Source organism: Vanacampus margaritifer, chromosome 2 (genome assembly GCF_051991255.1).
Source record: "Vanacampus margaritifer isolate UIUO_Vmar chromosome 2, RoL_Vmar_1.0, whole genome shotgun sequence".
Classification (NCBI taxonomy): domain Eukaryota; kingdom Metazoa; phylum Chordata; class Actinopteri; order Syngnathiformes; family Syngnathidae; genus Vanacampus; species Vanacampus margaritifer.
The window spans coordinates 51,952,766-51,978,825 of NC_135433.1; the positions used below are offsets into that span (position 1 = coordinate 51,952,766).

Consider the following 26,060-nt stretch of genomic DNA (forward strand, 5'->3'; position numbering starts at 1 on the left):
TAGGAATGCCTATTGACCTTGTTCTTCTCCACCCTTTCCCCTTCTCTCTGCCCTTGTATCGTCTTTAGGTGAGGGATGGAGATGAGAGAGTTGAGTGTGGTAGCTGGTAGCTTTGTGAGTTTCCAGCTACTCTTCTCTGTGGCCAGTCCGTTACTCTCTTCAGCCATCTCGCCAAGTTATAGATTACTGCCTCCCACCAAGCACACAGAGTGGAACTCGAGGTGAGTTGCAGCAACCAAATAATTGTACCAACAAATTGGACGTGCTGTTTATGTTGTCATGTGTCAATTACGTGGAAATCGTTGCCTAGCTTTTAGGCAAAGAATGAAAACAATCGCAACAAAATAAAACATAGATCAGCACAATGCAAGGAGACAAACAATAGAAAAAAAACATTTATGGTGAAGGGTGGTGAAGGTTTTTGGAAAATCTTTACCCTCGATGGACATTTCCCGTATTTTTTGTTTGCATGAGGCAAAAAGCAAAAAAGCTTTTGAATTTTTTTTATTTTGTTATATGTTTGAGTTGGCATCTGAAAACAAATAAAGCTGTTTTTGATGACGCAACAGCTCTGTTGGAGACCCTAATCTCAAAACCTTATTCCATACAAACACAGCAGCGATCGGAACGCTGCAGTAACAAACATCAGGGTGAAGTTCACAGGGCTGAACTATAATTTATAGTTGCATGACGCCCCATATTGATTTCATGTTATTAGATTCCTACTAATACTTGCAGTTAATATTTAAAAGCATGGTTTCGTTTTACTAATAGCCCACAACAAGTTAAAGGCCAATACTGGTGGATGATTGCATTGTGGCCAACCATTGCATAACCAGACAGTGTTCAACTTGTTTGTTATGTAACCACGACTTTTAAGTGCAAGAAGAGAGGCAGCGTGTTCAAAGAAAGACGTGCATGTCTGATGTACGTAACTAGTAGAGCTCGGACTCGCACCTAAAACTCTCCATTAGTTTACATCTGTGATTGACGTTCAAATTAATTTGCATCTTGTGTTTTTGTTTTTTGTGTTTAAAAAAAACCAAACACATCATAGTACAAAAAATTCAAAAATGACGAACAAAAATAAAATATCCAATAGCTTAAAATGAAGAGAAATAGCGAAAAAACTATCTGCTCCACTCCATATTGTCTGACCGCATTACTGCCATGTACTACAAAGGTCCCTACGCCTAAAGGCAATCAAATCGGCCCGAAGTAAACAAAGCTATGACTCAAATTTCCAGTAATATGACAGCTATATGAAATGTTAACATCTTCTAAAATATTCACACATTTTAAATGCAAACAATCTAAACTATGAACTAATTATTCACTCCACACATGAATTATAAATATTTCAACTTGTAAATCATGTAAATAATCAATTTTTATCAGAATGAACTTAAATCACCTTTATCCAAATATTACTTAACTTAAAATTTAATTTAGGCTCTTACAGTATCTACATCAGACGGTGAGTGCCCAAAGAGCTTTACAATAAATACAAAGCCTCATATTTATTAACTTGCAAACTCAAAACATCACAAAGTTGTACTTTTTTGTTTGAAATAGCTTACTAGAATGGCCAAAGGTAGAATCCAGGTTTGTAATAGGGCCTATTGTTGTTGTACAAAATAAATTCTCCACACCGGCGGGGATCAGCGATATCCTAAAGCTAAGCTAACTAGCTGACGAGACGTTCACTTTGGGGCAAACGCCTATCATTCTTTGCAATGCTTGTTTTTGTTGTTGTTGTTTTTTAACCAATGCATGTGCTGTGTCCCAGGTTGGTGTCGACAGTCCACGCTCTGATTGTGGGATTCTTTTGTTTATACATCCTATGCTTCGATGAGGCAGTCAACACCAATCCTGTCTGGTAAGAACAACCGAAGTGTTCTGAAGACATTTCACTTCTCCTTTACAACACTCCTTCCTTCTCCCAAGCCTTATTTCTCTGTTCCCCTTCCTGTCCTTGGCCACTACTTCTCCCAGCACACACACTCGAGCCCTACCAACAAGGCCCCTTTTCATAGCAAACTGCCTCACTGCCTAATCGTCTGCACCCTCTCCCCATGTGTCCCCACTACCAGCCTTATCTGTCTCTGGGTCCGTTGCAACGCACTGCATCTCTGTCAAATCAATGCAGCGCACCTCCTTCTCTCGTATTGTCTCTCTGTTGGCCCCGGTAAGTGTTGCTCATAGAGTGAAAGAGGAAGAAAAGAAATTGGGTGAGATGGGGACTGGGGGTTTGCTTAAAAGGAGAGGGGACAAAGCGGAACCAAGCTGCAACTGCGCTTGTCCTTAGAACTGGAAACCTTCATTTTAATTCCCTTCACGAGGCAAGTAAAAGGCGATTTTGTTATGAAAGTATTTGAATTAGGTGTTCTAGTTAGCTTTCCACATTACAACGTAGTCTCTGACCTTGATTGAATTTCTCAGTGTTCTCCCTCTTTCCTAACCCCATGTAAAAACAAATCACCTTGCAACACCTCAGTGGTGAAAGCAATAATCCTTCAACCAATCTGATTTGTGTTGGATCGTCATTGAAAGCCATAGTACAAAAGCAGCATTGTTCTACCTGCTACTACTGGATCAGTCACAACCAAACAAGCTTAGATAGCAAAAAAAAAAAAGCCTTAACAGAAGTCTTTCAAATATAAACAAAGAAAATTGATGTATACAAATTCAGCCAATTGCAACTTTAGAATTTGTACATCCTAACACTATGTATGAATGAGAAGTCAATATTTAATAAAAGTAGTAATTTAAAATAATGTGATTTAATAGTTCATTCTGTTAAGTCACAATAAGTGGCAAAACATTAAAATACTTTCTCAAATATGTGTCACTGCTGTGTATTTAGTGAGTATCCAGACCCACTCTAGCAACTGTTTAAAAAAAAAAGAAAAGAAAAGGTGACCATTAGCAAATTTGTAACTTTTTCAGTTGCAACTGATGTGACAGTATGAAGCACAAGTCCTTTCCAACTGCTGTTAGGGCAGGAGTTGGTCATAGCTCCGCATCCAGACTGCAAATGAACCACATTTGCGCAAACTCCCCTCAGGCTGATCCTGTTCTCGATTTGGCCAGGCGAAACTAAAAAAAATCTTGGGATATTTGGGCGAAAGCATCTCACAGATGTGTTACTGAGACATCTAAAAAACTTTTTAAAATTTTGGATCACACTGATGGGAATGTTATTATTCTATTCTTATTACTGTACTATTCAGTCAGCCTAAGGCTACGTTCACACTGCAGCTCAATTTCGATTTTTTTCACAAGTATCTGATTTTTTTCATGCAGTGTGAATGGTACAATTCCGATTTTTTTTTCACACCCGACCTGGGCCTCTTTCATATGTGGATATAAAGTGGATATGTATGCGATGCGTCTGCACTGTGAACGCTCATCCGCACGAATCCTATTCATACGTCATCAAAAGTCTCATTTGCGCTCTGCGTGGGCGGGAGAGAGTGCTTGGATAGGAAACTACTGACACGTCTGTGAATATATACAAAGCTGTTTTGAGTAACAGTGTTTATATTTTTTGTTTGTCTTTAATTTAATCACACTTGAAACATGAAGCATAAAGTTGACGTGTGGCGATAGTAGAAATTCAGCCCTGTAGACGGTTCATCACGAACGGCGATGATGCGACGTCATCTTTGGTAGACTTCTCAATGAAATGAGGAGGTTGAGGACTGTCCCCTCATTTCCCCCAAATATTTCTATTACCTCTTCCAACCTCGCTACTCTGGCGACATAAAATGAAAAAAATAATTCCTGGTGCTGTTTTTAAACGCCACATTCAAAACTGACGCACGGGGAAGCCGAGGACAGCAGCCAACCAGGAACGAGCTTGAAAACAGTCCACCAACCAAGAGTGCGGGCGTTCGCAAAGCTAAATTTGCATCATGTATGCAGACAAGAGATATGAATCGAACTCCTAACACGTCCGCGAAACCAGTCCACCAATCTGTAGCGTGCATTGGCACAGCTAAATTTGCATATGACACTGATAAAAGTCGCTTGCCTCAGGTTGGCTGGCGGGGAAAAAAAACGTTGCAAGTCGGGACAATATTTACTTCCGTGAACACCGCAACGTGACGTCGTTGTTTTGGGTGTACGTCACTCGACGTGTGCCCTTTGCGCATGCGAGTCGCATCACATTAGATGTCACATTTGTTTTTGTAATGTGAACAGTACATAAAAAGATCGGATTTGACAAAAATTCTGAATTGGACATCACGCCCTGTGAACGTACCCTTTGATTATATTTGTTTGTTCCATACTATTTGAACTTCAGCTTTAAACTGATATATTAACTAATTGGCTAACTGGTTACAAGCAGGCGGGTTTCAAGGTCAGTGTAAACTATTAATTTACAAGCCATATTTGTAATAACTCCATCATAGCTGTCCCAGATTAGTTTTTTAGTTTATCAAGAAATCATAGTAAAAGTTCATCACAATATGAATTTTATTTGGGCATTTTGCAGCAACGTCAACATCAACACCCTCGCTCACTACCCAGTCCTCAATGATGGGATGAAATTACAATGTTTTGTCGTGGAAGAACTCTTCTTCTGCTTTTCTCTTCAGGGGTCGCCACAGCGAATCAGTTGCCTCAATCTAATCCTGTCCTCTGCATCCTCTGCTCTCACACCAACTAGCTTCATGTCCTCTTTAACTACATCCATATACCTCCTCTTTGGTCTTCCTCTAGACCTCCTGCCTGGCATTTGGAAACTCAGCATTCTTCTGCCAATATACTCTCTATCTCTCCTCTGGACATGTCCAAACCATGTCAGTCTGGCCTTTCTGAATTTATCTCCAAAGCCTCTAACATGTGCTGTCCTTCTGATGTACTCATTCCTGATTCTATCCATCCTGGTCCCTCCCAAAGAGAACCTCAGCATCTTCATCTCTGCCACCTCCAGCTCTGCCTCCTGTCTTTTCCTCAGTGGCACCGTCTCCAGACCAAACAATATCGCTGGTCTCACCATAGTTTTATAAACCTTTCCTTACATGTCGTGGAAGAACTATTTTCCCATAATTTAAAAATATTTAGTGGTTGGACTTTAGTTTTCATAGTGGCGTGGTTCACTTCAGTGCAACTGCCATGGGAACATCCGTGCACAATTGCCCAGCAATTTATGGCGACTGTTCCTGGGTGTAGTCCACCTTTCGACCCTTATGTGACTTTGAACATAATGAGTGGAACAGAAAATGGATGGCTAGGTTAGAGCAGTATTTTTTTTTCTCTTTCTTTCTTCTTTTTTTTCTTTTCTCTTTTTTTACACCAAATGCCACCTTAGAAATACACAGCTCTGCAAGTCATGTCATCATGGCCAACATTCAAATACAGTAGCATAGTAGGCCTACATGTTCATGAAAAATGAGACCGATTTAATTCCTAAAAATGTGTATTTATTATTAAATACTGAAACATTCTGCACAGTTTGAACTTTAACTCTACACTTAAATTTCGTAAAGTGGGGAAAAAAGGTACTTAAATGCTTCAAATTAAATATATCACACATAAAGGTTAATTACAAAAGTACCAAAATAAAAGTTTAAAAGTAAACATTGACGTTGAATCTAGAGATAGATCGATGTTTTTTTTTCAGGGGTCTATTTTACAAAGCAGGTTTAGTGAGGACTCTGGGTCAGGAAACCCTGAAATGTGGGAAACTCTGTGTTTTCTGTTTCAGAAAGGGAGGTAACTAAAACCAGAGAAAAAGAGGTAACTCTAGCCTGTTTCATAAAAAGAGGTCATTTAAGCTCTCGGTCAGTTACCGTAGTAACATGTTCCATGAACCAAACCTGGTCGGTTGCAGGTTTTTCACAATGAACCTCAAGGTTTTCTCTGTCCTCTCAGCCACACACGAAATGTCATTTCCTCATTCATAAAGTCCGCTGTGGTGAGTTTTGGCATATATACGCCTATAGTCTATAGCGTAAAGTCCACTTTTGTCACGAACATAGTATGTCCTTTTGACAATTACCCTATTGATGAAGGTGCCACATTATTGCACAGGGAATTAAATATTCGTCGTGAGATCGTTATCAAACCGCACATAGATATGCTGGCATTTCCGGACAGTTATCTTTTTGAGCGGTACCGTTTCACATCACAGTCCATCATCTACATAGACAACTTAATCTGTCCTTACATTTGCAATATTACCGGCGCCATAGTCATGCGCTCCCATCACAGCATATATTGTGTGTTAAGCTCTTTTTTCGTTTAAATAATACCTTTATTTTTCATCTTAAGTCAAGTGTGATTCTCCCCCGCAGGATTGCACCTTAATGAAATGAATTAATGAGCTACCATTCAACAGGTTTCTCCTAGGACTACATTTAAATTTACGCATTGACCCGACACCCAAGCAGCAATGCTCTCCCACGCCGCCTTCCTCTATAAACTTTTTGCACTTTTTTCAAATGTTCAAATTCGCCATATGATCGTATTAAGATTTTCAGTTGTGAGGGGTAAAAAGATGAAAAATAAAAACGCGGAAGCAGAGGGCGAATCGGACTCCATTGATGTGGACTTTTGACTGGAGTGGCAAAGCCAGGTGAAACTACTCTGCGTTGATATAACTACCTCAAATCAGCTCTCCTGGAACAGAAAACGCAGAGTTATCTCAGGGCATGTCAACACACTGTTCAGTGTTAGTCTCGGTATTTGCTGAACATGCTTTGTGAAATGGACCCCAGGGCCAATACCTATGCCAATTATTAGTAGTCAAGGAGGCCGATAACCGATATTTAAAGTCAATATTCATTTTGAGTAAAAAAGAAAAGAAGTGATATTGGCATAACATTTTTTTTAATACAAGATGCATTATTGCTTATTGAACACATTATCAGACTTTTAAAAATGTTTTTGTTTTTGTCTTAGACAATAGACTTCATCTTAAATTTCGAAAAAAAAAAAAAAAAGGTTAAGGGAGCTCCCAAGGTTATCAGTACGTCCTTAAAAGTTAAATGGGAACTTAAAGTTGCAATATGGAACTTTTTTCCCACAAAAATAACTTTACAACAAGCTTTTTATTTGACCATTTATGACTGAAATGCCTTGTAATTAGTAGATTAACACCTTAGCTGTTCACAATGGGTACTCCTGCAAGCCTCTGGCCAATAGTTTTCAGACTGGATTCGGATTAGAATTTCCCGCGCCCTGTCTGCGGATGTGAAGTAATGTGCGTGGTGTGTATGTAAGGAACGGTATGTGCAATTTTATTTTTCGTCAGCAGGTAGCAGTAGCGATTCAAAATAGAATATTCTACGTTCAGCACAAGTAAATACCATTGCTCTGTATGATTTTCTACAGTAAATATTTTTTCCCAGATTTAAAAATGGCTGAAATCTTAAACTTTTACATTTCTTTGTTTTAATGTCAAACAAAAACTAAAGGTTCAGAAGGTTCCCTTGGTCAGCAGCATCTCTTATAAAGTTAACTGAAAAGAAAAATAGTTCCCTGGGATTTTGAAAAATAGCTGATACCGATACTTGTCAAAATGCCCATTATCGGCGTTGGTCTATCCCTAATTAAATCCAAATGTGTTCTACTAAAACAGTTAATCGAGCTGAATTGCACTTTGGCTGTATTTCTTTCACGTCCCACTGGAGGGAGCCCTCATAGTATCACCTTTAAGCGTCACTGAGTGAGGGGGACATGAGTTTTATGCGAATTTACAGGTGCATGTAGTTATTGATCATTCTGATTCAGCAAAATATTTATCCCCGAAGGGCAAATCAGGATACACATGAACAGCCTACATTACCATACAGCATGCAGAAGAAAAATGCAGTTCTACTTACTGTCCAGTATGTAAATTTAAAATGGACAATGAAATTATAATTTGACAGTGCAATCTGAGGTAATGTACGGGAGAACATGAGCTGGAGTCCATTACAGGTGATCATGCAAAGTCTGCGCAAATAAGGGTTCTGTTACAGACGTTAAACCACTCATTTGCTATACGACACCTGACTGTGGCTGCCACCAGGATCAGATGTCTTTGGAAGCCTCATTGTTATTTTGAAACTATGCTATTTGCAAGGACGCCTAAGAGTCGTCCGGTCATTGCTCTCAGAGATGCAGATGCTTACATAAAAGATTGAATTTCATCATTTTACATGCCTTAGTTCACTTGGTACTCTTTTTAAGCATATTTAATTGTGATGTGCTATCTCAGATGCTGTCAAAGCTCATCAACGGCAGACAATCACAGTAGAATAATTTGAATGAGATTTGTGATTAGTGCTCTTATGATAGAAGTAGATTACATATCAGTGGGATGCTTTTTTTTAACACCATGTTCTTTGCCATTCCACAGGGGGGACCCCAGTATGGTTAAATTAAATGTAGCCATAACTTGTGGTTACCTACTGTATGGTGAGTTGTTTTGTCTTCATCATCTCTCCTTGCTCAGGGTTACTTTATATTGATCAGATAAAACGCACAAAACAGTATTGTCTTGTACAAAACTAGCAGAAGCCTGTACTTTGCTTTGTGCGCAAAACATGCAATCTGTTGTTTTGACCTTTCTGGTTCTGATAGCCACTGCTGATTTAGTGGATATTTACACTCTGACATTTTGATAGCTCATCTCAAATATCTCACCTTCTTTTCTAGATTTATTGCTGCTTGCATGTAATTGGAGCACCATGGGGGACAGATTTTTTGTCTGTCACCACTTGGCGGCGCTCTATGCATATGGATATGTGCTGGTAAGACCTCTTTTGAATCCACACTTCATGAATCAAACTCACTTTCTTTTGAATCCACCTTTGGATTACTTACTGTTTTTGTATTTGTAATGACTTGTTTGTTGGGCCATTTCAGACACGCGGTGTGCTGCCCTACTTTGCCAACTTTCGTCTCATTTCAGAATTATCTACGCCCTTTGTGAACCAAAGGTGAGTTGGTAGGAGTGGCTGAGGCTCTAGGTACTTGTTTATTCAGTTTTATTTTATTTTGCCCAGTTTTTCATCAAGAGTACTATGAAATCAGGACCCAAACAGTGGGTCACTTCTGCTCTTAATTACATTTGTCACATGTACCATAATATGTTATTAATATAAGCACATTGCGTGCTAAACTTTAATTTTTTTGCAATTTCAACCACATTCTCAGTATTGTTTAAAGTCATTAGCGGTTATTTTGCAGTTCACCTTTTGCAGATATTGATTTTTTTTAAATATAAATTTAGATATCTGGGATTGGTGAAAGATTCTGGTTGGTAAACCGGTGGGTAGATTTCACTTTTCTTTCTTTTCTTTAATCCTTCCTCGCGTCTCCTGACAACTTCACGACTCTAGCTGGATTCTGAAGTATTCGGTTTAGGTGAACGGTATGGGATTTTTAATAGGTTTTAGGTGAATTAATCAGCACACACTCACATGCATGCACATATGCACACACACACCCGCACACGCAAATACTCGCGCACATACGAGAGCAATAATGATGACGTCGAATTGGTAAGATTACCGAATTAACAATACTGAGCTCTCTCAGAGAAAAAAAGAAGAAGAAAAAAAAGGATTATTAATTATTAATCATATTTGGGCATTTTGCAAGATTATTTTCCCCCACAGCCTGTAACTGCAGACTCATGTTGTAATAATCGCAAGCCAGAAGGAAAGACTGTATGAAGAAAAAGAATGTCTAAAGTTGGGATAATTTCACACTTAATAAAAGAAGCTGAAATAGAATGTGCCTAATATAAAGTCTAACTGTCTTAGGTTATACAACTGCACATCTATGTTTAAGTAACCATCATTAGCTAATTATAATTAGAATATAACCTACAGGATGGAAGCAGCCACTCGTGCTCTTTCAATCGCTTTCTTGACCAAACGGTAACAAAATACGATAAACACCAGCACATTCTTAGCCGACCTGCCAATGACCTTAACTGACACCATCACTCGGCACACACAACGGCTCACGCTAACACTGAAGCCATTTAACTGCCGCCTGACTGTACATCCTCAATTGCTTACTTGCACATCACTCAACAGGTCAGACTCACCTTTTAAAAGAAGGTACATAACGTCACAAATACCACAATGTTGAATGTGAGGGATGGTGACTCCAAGTGGGCACAAATAATACCTCCACCTCAGTGGTAAATTGGTCGTCTTGCAACCCTGAGGTTATGGGTTCGATCCCAGGCCAGTTTGACCATGTTGAAGTATCTTTGAGCAAGATACTGAAACCCCAGTTGCGCCTGATGCTGCATCATCACTATATCGTCGCTGCTATGTAAAAAATACTTCTGTTAATTTTTAATTTTATTATTTTATTTTATTTACACGTTTACGTTTTTGGGACGTCTGCATTAATTTTCATCCCAAAAGCATAAAAACGTTTGGGGGTTTTTATGATAAAAATGGACATAAGTGTTTTTCACATAGCAGCGACCATATGCATGATACTTTAAAAATATGAATAATAATGTAAATACCGGGTCACTACTTTGTGTATTTTATCAATTGTGCCATAAATGCTCAAATAAAATTCCAGGACATGCTACGAGGCCCACGTCACCCTCTTGTGTATATTCTGATGTATTTCAGACACCAAGAATTGGTCAAAACAAAATGACGTATCCGCTCTCCTGGCTTTAAAGGGAGAAGCGTGCTGGAGCGCTCCCGGCTCCGATGGTATAAGCACGATCATGCGCTCCCAGCCTTAATGAGCTAAATGCGGGGGGGGGGGGGGGGGCACACTTACAAATACAATAATTCTCGTAATAACTCATATTAAATGTTGACTAGTTAAAGTGGTGACAATATGAATATATCATCTTTTGACAGCATCTTATCAGAAGACAGATAAGAGTGCATACTTAAGTGTTAATGTTATATTTGGGCCTTTTATTTTGCCTGTAGCTGACCACTCTTGTCTTTCTAGGTGGTTCTTTGAAGCATTAAAATACCCCCGCTCAAACAAGATGGTGGTAGTAAACGGCGTGGCAATGGCGGTGGTCTTCTTCCTGGTGCGGATCGCCGTCATGCCCTCCTACTGGGCAAGCGTATTTGCCACATTTGGCACTGAAGACTTTGAGCGCCTGGGCTTGGGTGCCCAGATAGCCTGGATCACCTCCTGTGTGGCCCTGGATATATTGAACAGTATCTGGATGTTTAAGATCACCCGAGGTTGCTACAAGGTATTGGCCGGATCGAAAGCGCAGAAAGATAAAGACAAAGTGGAGGCGTCCACCTGCTCGGACAAGAAAAAGCACGCCAACAACCACACAGACTGAAAGAGGACAGAGGTACACCACTCGCAAATCCTGAACCTCAGCCCTTCACCTTCCTCCAGTTGGCCAGTAGAAGGGGCTGTACGTCCTCAGGTTCGAACCCGGAGACTGACATGGGGACTCAATCAAGCACCAGCCTTTGCAGCTTCAATGGTTTTCACTGGCAGATTGGCATCCTGCTGCTTTTTGTTGCAGATGAGACGACGCTCACGAGCACATTTTGAACCCGCATTTTGCCCCCACCCTCCCTTTGCTTTCATTCACCATCACAGCACCTCATCTCCACCATTCACATCAGCCATAAGCCCAATCCTCTGAAGTGCCTGTGCAGGACAGGAAAGAAATAGGCTAGTCCCAGTTTAACAGTTAAATGCTCCCACTCTGCTGGCACTTTTCTACTCTGTCCAAATTGCAGGAGATGTAGCACTTGAGGCCCACAACAAGTTTGTCAACTGTCAGGGCTCTTGTCTTAAACACAGCAGACCTCAACTCAAAAGGAACAACACCATAATGCCTCGTCTACAGTGTTTCCTGCTGTGACTTCTTTGTATCCGTCACCAGTCATTGGCCCTCATAAGCCACTCTAATTGGAACTAACAACACTAACATCATACATGAGCAGAGGTGGCAAATCCAGGTCCAGTAAGTAAAAACACTGCCAGAGTTTGGCTTTAGCCTCTAGCGCTAGCTAGCTAACTAGCTAGCTCCATAGCAGGTAAACTAGCACCATGGGTGCTAGCTAGCTAGCGAGCAGGCAAACGAGCACCATGGGTGCTAACTAGCTAGCTAGCTAGCAGGTTAAACTACCTCCATGGGAACTAGCTAGGGAGCTAGGTAACTAGCACCTCAGGCTAAAGCCAAACTGTGGCAGGATTTTTACATTCTGGACCTGGATTTGGCACCTCTGTAACATGAGACACATCATAGCAGACATTTGTAGCATTTTATTTCGTCCATTTGAGGCACTCTGTGCTCTCATTTTCTATCGCCCGAGCCTGTCTGAGTAACAAGATGCATCACATAATTTGCCTCACTGGATTGGGCTTCACTGTCCAGCTTCAACTTTGATTTCATTTCATTTTGTTCTGCCTTACATCATCAAGCCCCGCTCTTTACTGTGAATGTAGTCTTTGAAACGCCAGTCGAGAAGGCCTCCGAGCTTTTCTTCAGCCATTTGTCGAGCCAACTATCTGTAAAGGTTGTCCCGGCCAATGCAGTGCAACAGTGGATAAAAATGTGCTGAAGGAACCGACGCACCCTGCAAGCTTTTCATTCTTCCAGGCTTCATCTCTCAGTAACTCTGAGAAACTAATCATGTCGATGTCGGTGAACAGTTGTTGTTTTTTCTCCCCTCCAAGTTTTGTATTAGATGTCCTACTTTATAACACCAGCATGGTGCTTCTTTTTCCTTTTGTTTTTATTTAGCTGTTTTCCCCAATGTCACCAAGCAATATGATGTATTTTAAAAGTAAGAGTTTCTAATTGTAAAAATTCAATGTTGATGTATCACCCAAAACCAAGCCAGACTCTTTAGAATGCTGTCTAAGGCATTCAGCATGTTGGCATTTTTTTATTTCCATATTTCTATCAAGCATGCAAGCGTTAGCCTCATTCCCACCCAACGGTGTGTAGTTTGGATCAGTAAGTCCACCAATTGCAGCTTATGGAATTTGAGCTACAGTGACCCAGACTGTGTTACGGCACAACCCTTTTCTGCTCAAAACAAAATGCAAATTAGAATTTTGCTTGATGAGTAAATTCAGAATGTTTTTTTTGTTTTTAATGGTGCTTGTTTTTTTCCCTTTTCAATTCATTCTATTTTAACACAGAAAGAAGCGAGCCAATCAGGGCTGGACTGGCATATGTCAGCCCAGCCTACCACCCTTGGCTACCACTTAGCCATAACCGCTGTTGTTCTCTATATTGTAAATGGATTAATGGGCTGCTCCCTCTAAATTATGGGCTGGTGCTCTGGGGTGAAATGGAGGAAATAATAATTGAGTAGCACCACATCGGCCCCAAAAGACACTGGCACACCGGGCATCTGCCCTGAATGCCAGATGGCCAGTCCAGCCCTGACCACTTCTGAAACATACCGTTGTAACTGGCAAAAATACTGAAACAGAACTCTTCATTATTCTACCGACCTTTGACCTTTTTTTAATGGAAATGCATACCGCAAGCTGGGAAAAAAGCTTGTGCTATATTTCTTTGATGCCTTTGAGAAATAGTTTAGATAAATGGCATCTATACATCAATTGCACCTTTGGCTCTGAACATCGTGAATGCATGTACTTGTATGTTTCCTTTCTGCTCGCCCCGCATGTCTCTAAATTGGCACAGTAGCTATACAGGTGCTCACTCTGCGTGGCTAACGAAGCGATTCCGATTGGAGTGCAGCCACACGACCAGAGCGAGATAACGGGCAGGCATGGACGTCCTCTGCATGTTTCCTTTTCTATGTCGGTCTTTGTATTTCTCAGTGGATGGACAGTGGGAGAATGTTGGACTTTTTGCTGTTGAAGTAAAAAAAAAAAAAAGTGAGAGAGAGAAAAGCACACTCCCCACGGAGCAATAACTCTTGACCTCCTGGATTTCTGTCTGTCACCACAGAGGAGAGGCTGACACATCCGGTGCCTTTTACAGAAACATGGACTCACATTTTGATAAGCATGAGCTTTCTAACGCAAATATCCTCTGATATGATTGTCATTTATGTACTCCTCTGTATTCCATGTCTATACTCAATGTATATTTTTATAATATGCCTGCACAATGATTAATCCGGCCAAGTATTAATATAATCCAAAGATGATCAGGGAGGCTGTCATGTGATTGTTGTGTTGGCCTCTTGACTCCATACAGGGCCACGTCTCTATGAATGTTGTCAGCGGCATTAACAGTATCCAGCGTAATGACGAATGGAATCAAGATGTATTTATTTTTTGCGACATGAGACCATGAAATGGTAGGCTGCGTTAGCCTCCTCAAAGCTGTGAATAGATTCAAAGACTACAATTGTGGACGATTTCCAGAGGTCAATACTTGTGGCATGCTGGGATTTTGGCTCGTGCACAAAGTCAAAACGAAATCAGATCTGCCTGTTAATGAACTGGATTGTTGTCAGGGTTTGTTCTTTTTATTGTCTCTTTCTTTAAAAAAAAAAATCAAAACAGCTGCAAAAGTTGTGCTTTATTGCACATGTTGGGAAAGATGAATTGTTTCCAGAAGGCTGCTTATGATAAGTGTGTGTACTGTTTTATCAGGTTTGAAAACCACTTTGCCTTTATTTCTTTTGAGGAGGCCAACGTTACAATAACAATAAAGGAGATATTGTAAGGACTATATTTAATACTACACTGTACAGTATGCACTAGATCGAAAATGGAATATATCACTGTACCATCCTAATTTGTGATTATTTCGAGCGGATGCTAATTGACACCCAGTCCTTTGGTACAGTTTGAAAAAGCAGCATCACAGTTAGGTACTTTAAATTATCTTGAGGTTACGCATGGTTTGTAGGCAGTTTTTTGTGTGCTTGTTTTGTCATAAGTTGATGACATTGAATGACTTGAATTAAAGTCACATTCAGGACATTTGTAAGACCTAAATAATCACCGTATAACTGGAAATATCGTAGACAAATCAATTGAACACTTTTAATGAATTGCCATCGTGTCTTGTTTTTGTCTCATCACCTTTTTTATGGAATGTCATTTGTTTGAGCCTTTTTTTGTTTGTTTGTGTTTCCCCTCCGGTGAGCCAGCCTAGACCACACAGAGGCTTTTTGTGGATCCTTCTCTGAGGGTAATTTCTCAATGACGTGCATATATCATGGTACGCAACCATGCAAGGAGATGACAACATGAGATTTACTTGAAAGTGTTCTTCAATAAACTTGAAGACGAAAACAAGCTAGCTGCTGTCTTTTATTGTGACTCAGTTACTTATTGCTGAACTTTATTTAACCTTATAAAGCTTTCATTTTTTTCCAAACAAGGATTTGTGTGCCTGCATATGCGTCTGTTATCTGTCACCATTAGCATTGTTTTTAGAATGAACCAGTATGCATAGTATCATTGTCCATACTAGTTGGCACAAAGTGTCATGTGTCACCAAGGTATGTGTGTGTATGGTGACAAAACAAACATGAGGAACAACAGTATTTAAAAGAAAAAGATGAAAAGAACTTTCCGGAAGGGGCTCAGTCGATTGAGGCCATGTCGGCTCTGTGCGCACGTGAGAGCTGTGAGTGGCCTTAAGGGGCTTGGTCAGAATTCTGTGTGAGGAGCTTTACCAAACATGGTCACATACGAAATTCTCCTGCTACTACAGAGTGTGCTCACAGGAACACCAGCACCTGTATATAGATACACAAAAATGCAGTGGTGGATCTGTAAGTCATCAGCTGATTTATTCATTTGATCCCATTGTAAGAGCAACATATACATTTTCGTAACTTCTGCAAAAGGGAACTGCAGCCTTCTGCAAGGCGACTTTTGTAAGGGAACTCTAATTTAATTCACGTCTATAAATGTCAAGTCTCCTCATTCCCCCTTTATGAGTTCCAATATGTGTTTTGAATCTGTGCTTTATGAGCACCGACCAGCCACTATAGTGTACCGCACCAGTTAATATCATACACAAATGGATCAGAATGATCGCCCTGTTTCAGGAGGAACTCATGTTGAAGATCGTTCCCAGACTTCAAGAAACAAAAACAAATCAAGAATCAACATTCCAGACAATAGAGAGGCTATAAACCAAGCAGATTATTATTTTTTTTTACAAGCTGCTTAAAGCCTCCGCCTGGCATTTGATAGAAATAACTTTTTAGAGCAACTTGATAACGAGTTGCACCTTAGTGTTATCAGCAACCTCACCCCGGAGATGTATTCTGTCAGGAGCCCAACCCAGCCTGCCAGCTATTACAGTCAAAAATAACTTTACCTCATCTTCTTAAGTTCAAGCCGCAGGTTTTTTTTTTTCTCAAATTGGCCAAAGAGTATTTGTTGTTCAAACATTTGTAATAGTTGAAATTCTTGAACAGCTGAAGCAGCAGTTGGAATGCAAACAAGTTAACAACTTAAAAATGTCATTCATGGTGTGAAAGCTGAAAGGTAAGCATTCACACAAATGTTCTGATTTCTATCACTGGATATGTAATATTCTGTGAATAATGTTAGCACAGTATCAACAGTTTAACAGGCTGTAGTGGGAATGGAAACTTAAAAGTGGACCACAATATGTTCCGTAACCTAAAATGCCTCCCTCTTTAAGTTCTAATTTCAAAGCCATTGCATACTTTGACATTTTTAACTAACTTAGTAAGTTTACTTTACCACTTATAAATATAATAATATATATATATATAACTATAAATATATAACATAATAAACTAAAGTAAAACTATCCATTCATTTTTCACCATTTAATGACGCCTGATGTATCGTGTGCCATGTGGGAACACAAAAGGTGTTTGAAGTGTCACCAAGTGTTTTTTTTTTTTTTTTATATGTAGTGCTAAACTAAGTGCACATTTTTGTCAGCAGAAGTACGGGGAAAGAGTGGTTAGCAGATCCACCTCACAGTTCTGAGGCTGGGGGTTCAAATCCGGGGGCTCTACATTTTCCTTAGGTTTAAATATGAATGTTGTTAGATAAGGCCTCTTAATGCGTAGATAGGTGAATTGAGCTAGGCCATTGTGTAGCTGTGACCTGTCCTGGCTTGGCGCCTATTTATCTATCTGCACTCTGGCGCACTTCTCCAGTTGAAGATAGTTACGACCATCAGGTCACACATCAGGTCAGAAATTTTGCTCTCCATATTCTCTTGGCTTCACTTGCGTCAAAATGAATAGTGTTAACATTGTTAACATTTTGAATTCTTTATTTTATATTTTAACTATTTTAAATTTAGTTATAGGTGTGTAGAGCAGGTGAAATAATGTTAAACTCAGTATAACTTGACCTTAACCTATCTGGTACCTTGTTTTTGTCTAAAATTTCTTCTCAGTGTCCTGCGTGAGAACATACTCTGTTCGTGAGAGAGAAAGCACACACAGTTCCCACAACTATACTACATTTGGAGATGTCATGTTCAATCTGTTTGTGAGATTTTATTTTGGGAAAAAAGTACGAACTGGTACACTGAAGAATATGATGTGTCTAAAAGATGAACACAGGTGCGAACTGTGTACTGAGATTCTGTTTTCTTCTCTGTTTTTCTTCTGTTATGTAACATAGTGAGAACCAATCTGTTTTTCTTATTCATGGGAGGAGAAAAAGGCGTTTTGCTTTCAAACTGGGGTGTATAAAGAGCTCTCTCTCGCAAGGGAGGGGGCACGCGCACTCTGGAATTCCACTCTTTACGTGATGTTCAGTGTGTGTGACCGGAGATTCTCTATAATAAATCATTCTTCGAAGGATCCTTTGTCACAAAGAAGTCTCATCTCCAATTTTTGGAACACGCAAAAGATGACAAATTATATCATCATTTAACAATAGTAATGTCAAGGTGTGACTGGGTCCTTAGCAAATTGGGACTTCTGATCAAATTTAAGTCTGTGATCAAATTTAAGTCTGTGTTCAAACCCCACTCTTAACCAAGTACTGTTAAAAGTGTGTCTGTTGACTTGATTTCTCAGAATTTACTAAGAGACTAGACTTAAAGGTCTGAGACCATCTGTGGTCTGCAAGAGGTGCTGTTTCCTTCGGAACTCTACCCTATACGGATCTATTCAGCAAGCACTAGTTTTTATATTAAAGCTACATGCGCAAGGTTGTGGTGGCCGAGTGGTTAAGGCGATGGACTAGAAATCCATTGGCGTCTCCCCTTGTAGGTTCGAATCCTGCTGACAATGAGTGTGTCTTGTGCAGTTTAAATCTCTGTCTAGTCTATTTTGTTAAAGTATGTGAGCATTTCTATGTGGTATACACCACGGAGGAGACAGGACTTCCAACTTCTGTGTGTCACAGAGGTGCTGTTTCCGGTTGCTGTTTGTGACGTGTGGGCTATCACTGGTGTTAATGCTAAGTTCTTAAGTTTCAAGTGTTGCTAGACAATGTGTACTTCCTTCCACTGTGTATTGGGAATTTTGGTCTCACAAGAAAGGTATAGGTTCAAGCAAAAGTCTTGTCAATGCCTTTTGAACATGAGTATGGACTTTTGGTGCTGTTTCCGGTTGCTGTTTGCGACGTGGGCTGGCACTGGTGTTAATGCTGAGTTCTTAAGTGTCAGCCTGGTCAAGTGTTCTAAGGTGCTAGACAAGGTGTACTTCCTTCCACTGTGTATTGGGGTTTTAAGTCTCCCAAGAAAGGCATAGGTTCGAGTTAAAGTCTTGTCATTTCATCTGAACATGAGTATGGACTCAGCAGTACTTAACTGACCAGATTATAGCATTTTAGCTTCCCAAGAAATACAGATTGTTACAACTCATCATCGACGAGTACTCTTGGCCACCTGACAAAAGATGACTCCTTCCACAGCAAATTGGGATTTCTGCCTCCAAATGAAGGCATGGGTTCAAAACGCATAGCTGAAAAGTACTTCTGGATGCATTTTGGCTAAGACCAGACTGTTGTAGGTTTTGTTTCCCATGATTTTAACATTTTTGCTAGTCAGGATGGCCGAGTGGTCTAAGGCGCCAGACTCAAGATATGCATCTTTCCTCAGTGGTTTGGGCTTTCTTGTCTCTAAATAGAGGCGTGGGTTCAAATCCCACTCCTGACAAGGTATTTTCTACATGTGTTTTTTTTTATTCGGCTCTGGACACTTGTCCTACAGACGAGAATGCAGGTTTTATAGTATTTATTGGATTGTGTGGTCATCATGTTGTAAGCATTGAAATTAGCTGTTTGTTCCTAAAACCTGATTCTGTAAAGACTAGTAGACGCAATAAGTGGGTTTGTAATGACCCCGACAAGCCCCTTCTGACCAAAGTCAGCGCGAGCCCTACCATCGAATTACTTTGTAAGTAGATGGTGATTGTGACATGCATGGAACAGAATGACAGCCAATCAAGAAGCCAACTGAAGCTCATACTGTTCCCGAAATGTAGAGGGACAAGCACTGGTGTTAACCCTAATGTTATCATTATAAGCAATAATAATAAGTTGTCGTGGCCGAGTGGTTAAGGCGATGGACTTGAAATCCATTGGGGTCTCCCTGCGCATGTTCGAATCCTGCCGACAACGCAATTATTTTCTGGAATTTTGCTCTCTATAGTCTCTTGGCTTCACTTGCGTCAAAATGAATAGTAATGTCAAGGTGTGACTGGGTCCTTAGCAAATTGGGACTTCTGATCAAATTGAAGTCTGCGTTCAAACCCCACTCTTAACCAAGTACTGTTAAAAGTGTGTCTGTTGACTTGATTTCTCAGAATTTACTAAGAGACTAGACTTAAAGGGGGGCAGCACGGTGGCTGACTGGTTAGCACGTCCGCCTCCCAGTGCTGAGGACGTGAGATCGAGTCCGGGCTTCGGCCTTCCTGGGTGGAGTTTGCATGTTCTCCCCGTGCTTGCGTGGGTTTTCACCGGGTACTCCGGTTTCCTCCCACATTCCAAAGACATGCATGGCAGGTTAATTGAACACTCCAAATTGTCCATAGGTGTGATTGTGAGTATGGTTGTTCGTCTCTGTGTGCCCTGTGATTGGCTGGCAACGAGTTCAGGGTGTACCCTGCCTACTGCCCGAAGCCAGCTGGGATAGGCTCCAGCACCCCCGCGACCCTTGTGAGGAAAAAGCGGTCAAGAAAATGGATGGATGGATGGACTAGACTTAAAGGTCTGAGGCCATCTGTGGTCTGCAAGAGGTGCTGTTTCCTTCGGAACTCTTCCCTATAATGGATCTATTCAGAAAGCACTAATTTTAATATTAAAGCTACATGCGTAATGTTGTCGTGGCCGAGTGGTTAAGGCGATGGACTAGAAATCCATTGGGGTCTCCCCTCGTAGGTTCGAATCCTGCCGACAACGAGTGTGTATTGTGTAATTTAGCTCTCTTTCTAGTCTATTTCGTTAAAGTATGTGAGCATTTCTATGTGGTATACGCCACGGAGGAGGCAGGACCTCCGACTTCTGTGTGTCTCAGACGTGCTGTTTCCGGTTGCTGTTTGTGACGTGTGGGCTATCACTGGTGTTAATGCTAAGTTCTTAAGTGTCAAGTGTTCCAAGGTGCTAGACAATGTGTACTTCCTTCCACTGTGTATTGGGAATTTTGAACTCCTAAGAAAGGTGTCGGTTCAAGCAAAAGTCTTGTCAGTTCCTTTTGAACATGAGTATGGACTTTTGGTGCTGTTTCCGGTTGCTGTTTGTGACGTGGGCTGGCACAAGTGTAAATGCTAAGTTCTTAATTGTCAGCCTGGTCAAGTGTTCTAAGGTGCTAGACAAGGTGTACTTCCTTCCACTGTGTATTGGGGTTTTTGGTCTCCCAAGAAGGACATAGGTTCGAGTTAAAGTCTTGTCATTTCATCTGAACATGAGTATGGACTCAGCAGTACTTAACTGACCAGATTATAGCATTTTAGCTTCCCAAGAAATACAGATTGTTACAACTCAGCATAGACGAGTACTCTTGGCCACCTGACAAAAGATGACTCCTTCCACAGCAAATTGGGAGTTATGCCCCCAAATGAAAGCATGGGTTCAAAACGCATAGCTGAAAAGTACTTCTGGATGCATTTTGGCGAAGACCAGACTGTTGTAGGTTTGGTTTCCCATGATTTTAACATTCAGGCAAGTCAGGATGGCCGAGTGGTCTAAGGCGCCAGACTCAAGATATGCATCTTTCTTCAGTAGTTTGAGCTTTCTGGTCTCTAAATAGAGGCGTCAGTTCAAATCCCACTCCTGACAAGGTATTTTCAACATGTGATTTTTTTTTTATTCAGCTCTGGACACTTGTCCTCCAGACGAGAATGCAGGTTTTACAAGTAATCATTGGATTGTGTGGTCATCATGTTGTAAGCATTGAAATTAGCTGCTTGTTCCTAAAACCTGATTCTGTAAAGACTAGTAGACGCCATAAGTGGGTTTTTAATGACCCCGACAAGCCCCTTCTGACCAAAGTCAGCGCGAGCCCTACCATCAATTACTTTGTAAGTAGATGGTGATTGTGACATGCATGGAACAGAATGACAGCCAATCAAGAAGCCAACTGAAGCTCATACTGTTCCCGAAATGTAGATGGACAAGCACTGGTGTTAACCCTAATGTTAGCATTATAAGCAATAGTAATAAGTTGTCGTGGCCGAGTGGTTAAGGCGATGGACTTGAAATCCATTGGGGTCTCCCTGCGCATGTTCAAATCCTCCCGACAACGCAATTACTTTCTGGAATTTTGCTCTCTATATTCTCTTGGCTTCACTTGCGTCAAAATGAATAGTAATGTCAAGGTGTGACTGGGTCCTTAGCAAATTGGGACTTCTGATCAAATTGAAGTCTGTGTTCAAACCCCACTCTTAACCAACTACTGTTAAAAGTGTGTCTTTTGACTTGATTTCTCAGAATTTACTAAGAGACTAGACTTAAAGGTCTGAGGCCATCTGTGGTCTGCAAGAGGTGCTAGCACGTTTCCTTCGGAACTCTTCCCTATAACGGATCTATTCAGAAAGCACTAGTTTTAATATTAAAGCTACATGCGCATGGTTGTCGTGGCCGAGTGTTTAAGGCGATGGACTAGAAATCCAATGGGGTCTCCCCTCGTAGGTTCGAATCCTGCCGACAACGATTGTGTTTTGTGTAATTTAGCTCTCTGTCTAGTCTATTTCGTTAAAGTATCTGAGCATTTCTATGTGGTATACGCCGCGGAGGAGACAGGACTTCCGACTTCTGTGTGTCTCAGAGGTGCTGTTTCCGGTTGCTGTTTGTGACGTGTGGGCTATCACTGGTGTTAATGCTAAGTTCTTAAGTTTCAAGTGTTCCAAGGTGCTAGACAAGGTGTACTTCCTTCCACTGTGTATTGGGAATTTTGAACTCCCAAGAAACGTATAGGTTCAAGCAAAAGTCTTGTCAATTCCTTTTGAACATGAGTATGGACTTTTGGTGCTGTTTCCGGTTGCTGTTTGCGACGTGGGCTGGCACAAGTGTAAATGCTAAGTTATTAAGTATCAGCCTGGTCAAGTGTTCTAAGGTGCTAGACAAGGTGTACTTCCTTCCACTGTGTATTGGGGTTTTTGGTCTCTCAAGAAAGACATAGGTTCGAGTTAAAGTCTTGTCATTTGATCTGAACATGAGTATGGACTCAGCTGTACTTAACTGACCAGATTATTGCATTTAGCTTCCCAAGAAATACAGATTGTTACAAATCAGCATAGACGAGTACTCTTGGCCACCTGACAAAAGATGACTCCTTCCACAGCAAATTGTGATTTCTGCCTCCAAATGAAGGCATGGGTTCAAAACGGATAGCTGAAAAGTACTTCTGGATGCATTTTGGCTAAGACCAGACTGTTGTAGGTTTTGTTTCCCATGATTTTAATGTTCTTGCAAGTCAGGGTGGCCGAGTGGTCTATGGTGCCAGACTCAAGATATGCGTGTTTCCTCAGTGGTTTGGGCTTTCTGGTCTCTAAATAGAGCCGTGGGTTCAAATCCCACTCCTGACAAGGTATTTTCAACGTGTGTTTTTTTTTATTCGGCTCTGGACACTTGTCCTACAGACGAGAATGCAGGTTTTACAAGTAATCATTGGATTGTGTGGTCATCATGTTGTAAGCATTGAAATTAGCTGCTTGTTCCTAAAACCTGATTCTGTAAAGACTAGTAGACGCCATAAGTGGGTTTTTAATGACCCCGACAAGCCCCTTCTGACCAAAGTCAGCGTGAGCCCTACCATCAATTACTTTGTAAGTAGATGGTGATTGTGACATGCATGGAACAGAATGACAGCCAATCAAGAAGCCAACTGAAGCTCATACTGTTCCCGAAATGTAGAGAGACAAGCACTGGTGTTAACCCTAATGTTAGCATTATAAGCAATAGTAATAAGTTGTCGTGGCCGAGTGGTTAAGGCGATGGACTTGAAATCCATAGGGGTCTCCCTGCTAAAGGAATATAAGAGTTTGTGTGAATGGGGGTGAAATACAGGATGTGTGATGCAAGTGGGGGTTGCAGGAATGGAATGTTTCAGAACAAAGGATGCTAATTGCAAGGGGAGATGCAGAGCCGCGATAAGCTCAAAGTATGTTGTAAATCACATTTGTTTTACACCGGGGGGGGAAAGTACAAAACAGGAGAAGCCATCCAGTGACGCTGCGGATGAAGATCGGCCAATGAAAAGCAAGCTAAAGTTAAACTGCAGAAAACACGTAGCCAATAGAATAATGTCAGGATGCCTTTGTTTTTGTGTCATTTAAATACTGTGTAGTATAACTATTCACTGGGGCAACTCGGATGAGACTACGTCGGCTGCTTGAGACAGAGACGTATAGAATTGTATTGATAGGGACCCGGGACCTCAGCTGCTTTGTATTAGATTTGAGTGTTAGGAATAAATCCACTCGTGTGTGAAAATGCCGGCTTCCTGATACCTTTCTATTGCAGAACAAGCACGCTATTGTTGGATGGGTGATAGTTTGGTAAGGTCACAAATTGGAGTCAGATTATTAACTTGAGTTTATATTAATATAGAAATAAATTCCAACAATTTATGGTGACCCCGACGTGATGCAAGAGAGGTAAAAAGAAGTCCGGGACTTCGAGAAAAACCACAAGAGTCTGGGACTCGGGGATCTGGGATCCACGTCCACACCAGGTGACGACCTGATAAAGAAGCCATACCTCCGACCGTCTTTTCTCTTGGGCCCACAGTCAAATAAGGTTAGCAGATTCCTTTTCAAATTCTGCACATTGGCAACGCTAAATTATAAGAGGAAGGAGGAGCGGAACGGCGTAAAAGTGTAACAGTGTGGACGTTAGTAGGGTTTAAAATCTGGGATTTACCTATTAGAATAGTTTGGAACTATTCGTGGTTAGATACGGTTTAAAATCTGGGATTTACGTATCGATACGGTTTAAAATCTGGGATTTATGTATCAGTGTGGAAGCGGTGTGGATGTAAAAACTAAAATTGGACTGCAAGAGAAGTGATTAGGACACTCGCGAGTGGATTTAAGGATGGCAGATAAGAGAAAGTGTGATAATGGTCTCGGGTCCGCTGAAGTCTGGTCGGAGATTAATGGTCATTACGCTAAACTGGAATCACAGTTGATTAGTGCAATAGAAAGTAAGAGAATTAAGAAGGAAAGAGAACGGTGTCAGAAGTTGTTTCGGAAATTAAAGAAGGATGAATTGTTTCGCGGAGAACCTGGAACATGGGATATGTCGAAGTTAGCGCGGCAGTTACAGGAAAAGGAGAGCAGAATGTTGGCAAATATTCAAGATATGGAGGAGGAACAGAGCCGAGTCGGATGGCGAAAGCGTCATAAACTTGGAAAAGAAGTTAAAGATGTAGAGAATGATAGACGGGGCATTCACCAATTGGCGACTATTGCGACTGCGCTGGCAGCGATGAGAGGAAAAGAGGGAGGATGAAGTGAAGAAAGAGGATGAAGTGATTGATAAGGGAGAAAAGGCGGAATGTTTTAGAGGCGTTTATCCACAGTTGCCGAGCTCGGGACAGTATGTATTTGCGCCCCCGCCGTATCCGACGGCATCAGTGATGGCCCCCGTAGTCACTTTGGGGGGCAGAATGGTTTTAGATGTGGAAGATGACGGTTCACGGATGACGCCAGCAACAATACAGTTGATTGAACAGGTTGTGAATAATGAGAGAAAAAGGCTGCGGGGGGGTGAGTCGCCCGTGCGCACGTCAGGGGCGGTGTTAGCAGGAGACGGGGGCACCACTAGTGCAGGGAATAAGAGGACTCCGAAGCTGATAAGGGAGGAGGCATCGGGGAAGTTGTTTGATGGACATAAGGTGCAGACTGAGGAAAGAGAGATGTTAGAGAAAATGGTGACAGGGACACAGAGACGGGGGCAGGCAATGCCCAGCAACGCTGATCACCGCGAGGGGGAAGCGGAGAGTGATGAGGAAGATGAGGTGATGTTACGTGAGCAGCGGCAGATGCTCAGAGCGCTGAGTGAGGAAGAGAGGAGGGGCGATAGTGAGGAGAGCAGGTCCAGGGGGGAGCGAGGCTATCACACGCGGAGTAAAGGGAGAATAATGGCACAGCAGGAGCAGCCTCAAACAATGGCACCCTTAGTGGTGACTCATGCTGGCCGTCACTATGAGCCTTTGATGCTGCGGGATGTGGCTGCATTGGTGGAAAAATTGCCCCCCCTGCATAAAGGGGCACGAGCCTGGATTACTAAATTTTTAGCTGCCATGTCAGGACAGGGAGTAGCATTGGGGGATTTTAGACAAGCTATTTTGGGATCATGTTCACTGATTCAATTACAGAATATTGAGGGGCAGCTGGCACCCACCAGCTGGGGAGAGAAACGCCCCTGGCGGAGATCGCGGAGGCGTTGTTTCGGGAACTGAGGGCGGCCTTTCCCTCCCCAGTGGATGTGATGCCAACAATTTTTAATTATGGAAAAGATGTGACTCCCGAGCAACATTATGCTCAGGCATTGGAGCTGTGGATTGAGACCACAGGTAAACACCCAGGCAGCTACCCTGAAGCTGAGATGATGTTCAGGACGGCGATGCTGAACGGTCTCCCAAATGAGGTGCAAGCAATTATGAAAATTGATCCTGACATTTTGGTCTGTCCAGAACCGAGATTTAAGAGGCATTTGATACACCATTGCCGCATCTACAGTACATGGAAAAA

The 26,060-nt window shown here is 41.5% G+C and overlaps 1 protein-coding gene and 7 non-coding genes across 8 annotated transcripts in view; all 8 read left to right on the forward strand.

Annotated features, from left to right (window-relative positions):
- The window catches only part of tlcd4b (TLC domain containing 4b), a 24,956-nt gene extending 9,748 nt beyond the window's left edge, over positions 1 to 15,208 (forward strand). The window contains exons 2-7 of the mRNA XM_077559021.1: positions 69 to 221; positions 1,790 to 1,879; positions 8,354 to 8,412; positions 8,653 to 8,747; positions 8,863 to 8,936; positions 10,939 to 15,208. Coding sequence (XP_077415147.1) covers positions 76 to 221; positions 1,790 to 1,879; positions 8,354 to 8,412; positions 8,653 to 8,747; positions 8,863 to 8,936; positions 10,939 to 11,290 — 816 coding nt within the window. The 5' untranslated portion in view covers positions 69 to 75 and the 3' untranslated portion in view covers positions 11,291 to 15,208. The remainder of the gene's footprint in view (positions 1 to 68; positions 222 to 1,789; positions 1,880 to 8,353; positions 8,413 to 8,652; positions 8,748 to 8,862; positions 8,937 to 10,938) is intronic.
- A 2,862-nt stretch (positions 15,209 to 18,070) lies between these two features.
- Positions 18,071 to 18,152, forward strand: trnas-aga (transfer RNA serine (anticodon AGA)). The gene has a single exon. It is a non-coding gene; the product is annotated as a tRNA-Ser (tRNA).
- A 756-nt stretch (positions 18,153 to 18,908) lies between these two features.
- trnal-caa (transfer RNA leucine (anticodon CAA)) lies at positions 18,909 to 19,021 on the forward strand. The gene is made up of 2 exons: positions 18,909 to 18,946; positions 18,976 to 19,021. It is a non-coding gene; the product is annotated as a tRNA-Leu (tRNA).
- A 382-nt stretch (positions 19,022 to 19,403) lies between these two features.
- trnas-uga (transfer RNA serine (anticodon UGA)) lies at positions 19,404 to 19,485 on the forward strand. The gene has a single exon. It is a non-coding gene; the product is annotated as a tRNA-Ser (tRNA).
- A 698-nt stretch (positions 19,486 to 20,183) lies between these two features.
- trnas-aga (transfer RNA serine (anticodon AGA)) lies at positions 20,184 to 20,265 on the forward strand. Its single transcript has one exon. It is a non-coding gene; the product is annotated as a tRNA-Ser (tRNA).
- Positions 20,266 to 21,525: 1,260 nt separating this feature from the next.
- Positions 21,526 to 21,607, forward strand: trnas-uga (transfer RNA serine (anticodon UGA)). The gene has a single exon. It is a non-coding gene; the product is annotated as a tRNA-Ser (tRNA).
- Positions 21,608 to 21,932: 325 nt separating this feature from the next.
- trnas-aga (transfer RNA serine (anticodon AGA)) lies at positions 21,933 to 22,014 on the forward strand. Its single transcript has one exon. It is a non-coding gene; the product is annotated as a tRNA-Ser (tRNA).
- Positions 22,015 to 22,776: 762 nt separating this feature from the next.
- Positions 22,777 to 22,889, forward strand: trnal-caa (transfer RNA leucine (anticodon CAA)). The gene is made up of 2 exons: positions 22,777 to 22,814; positions 22,844 to 22,889. It is a non-coding gene; the product is annotated as a tRNA-Leu (tRNA).
- Positions 22,890 to 26,060: the final 3,171 nt, after the last annotated feature.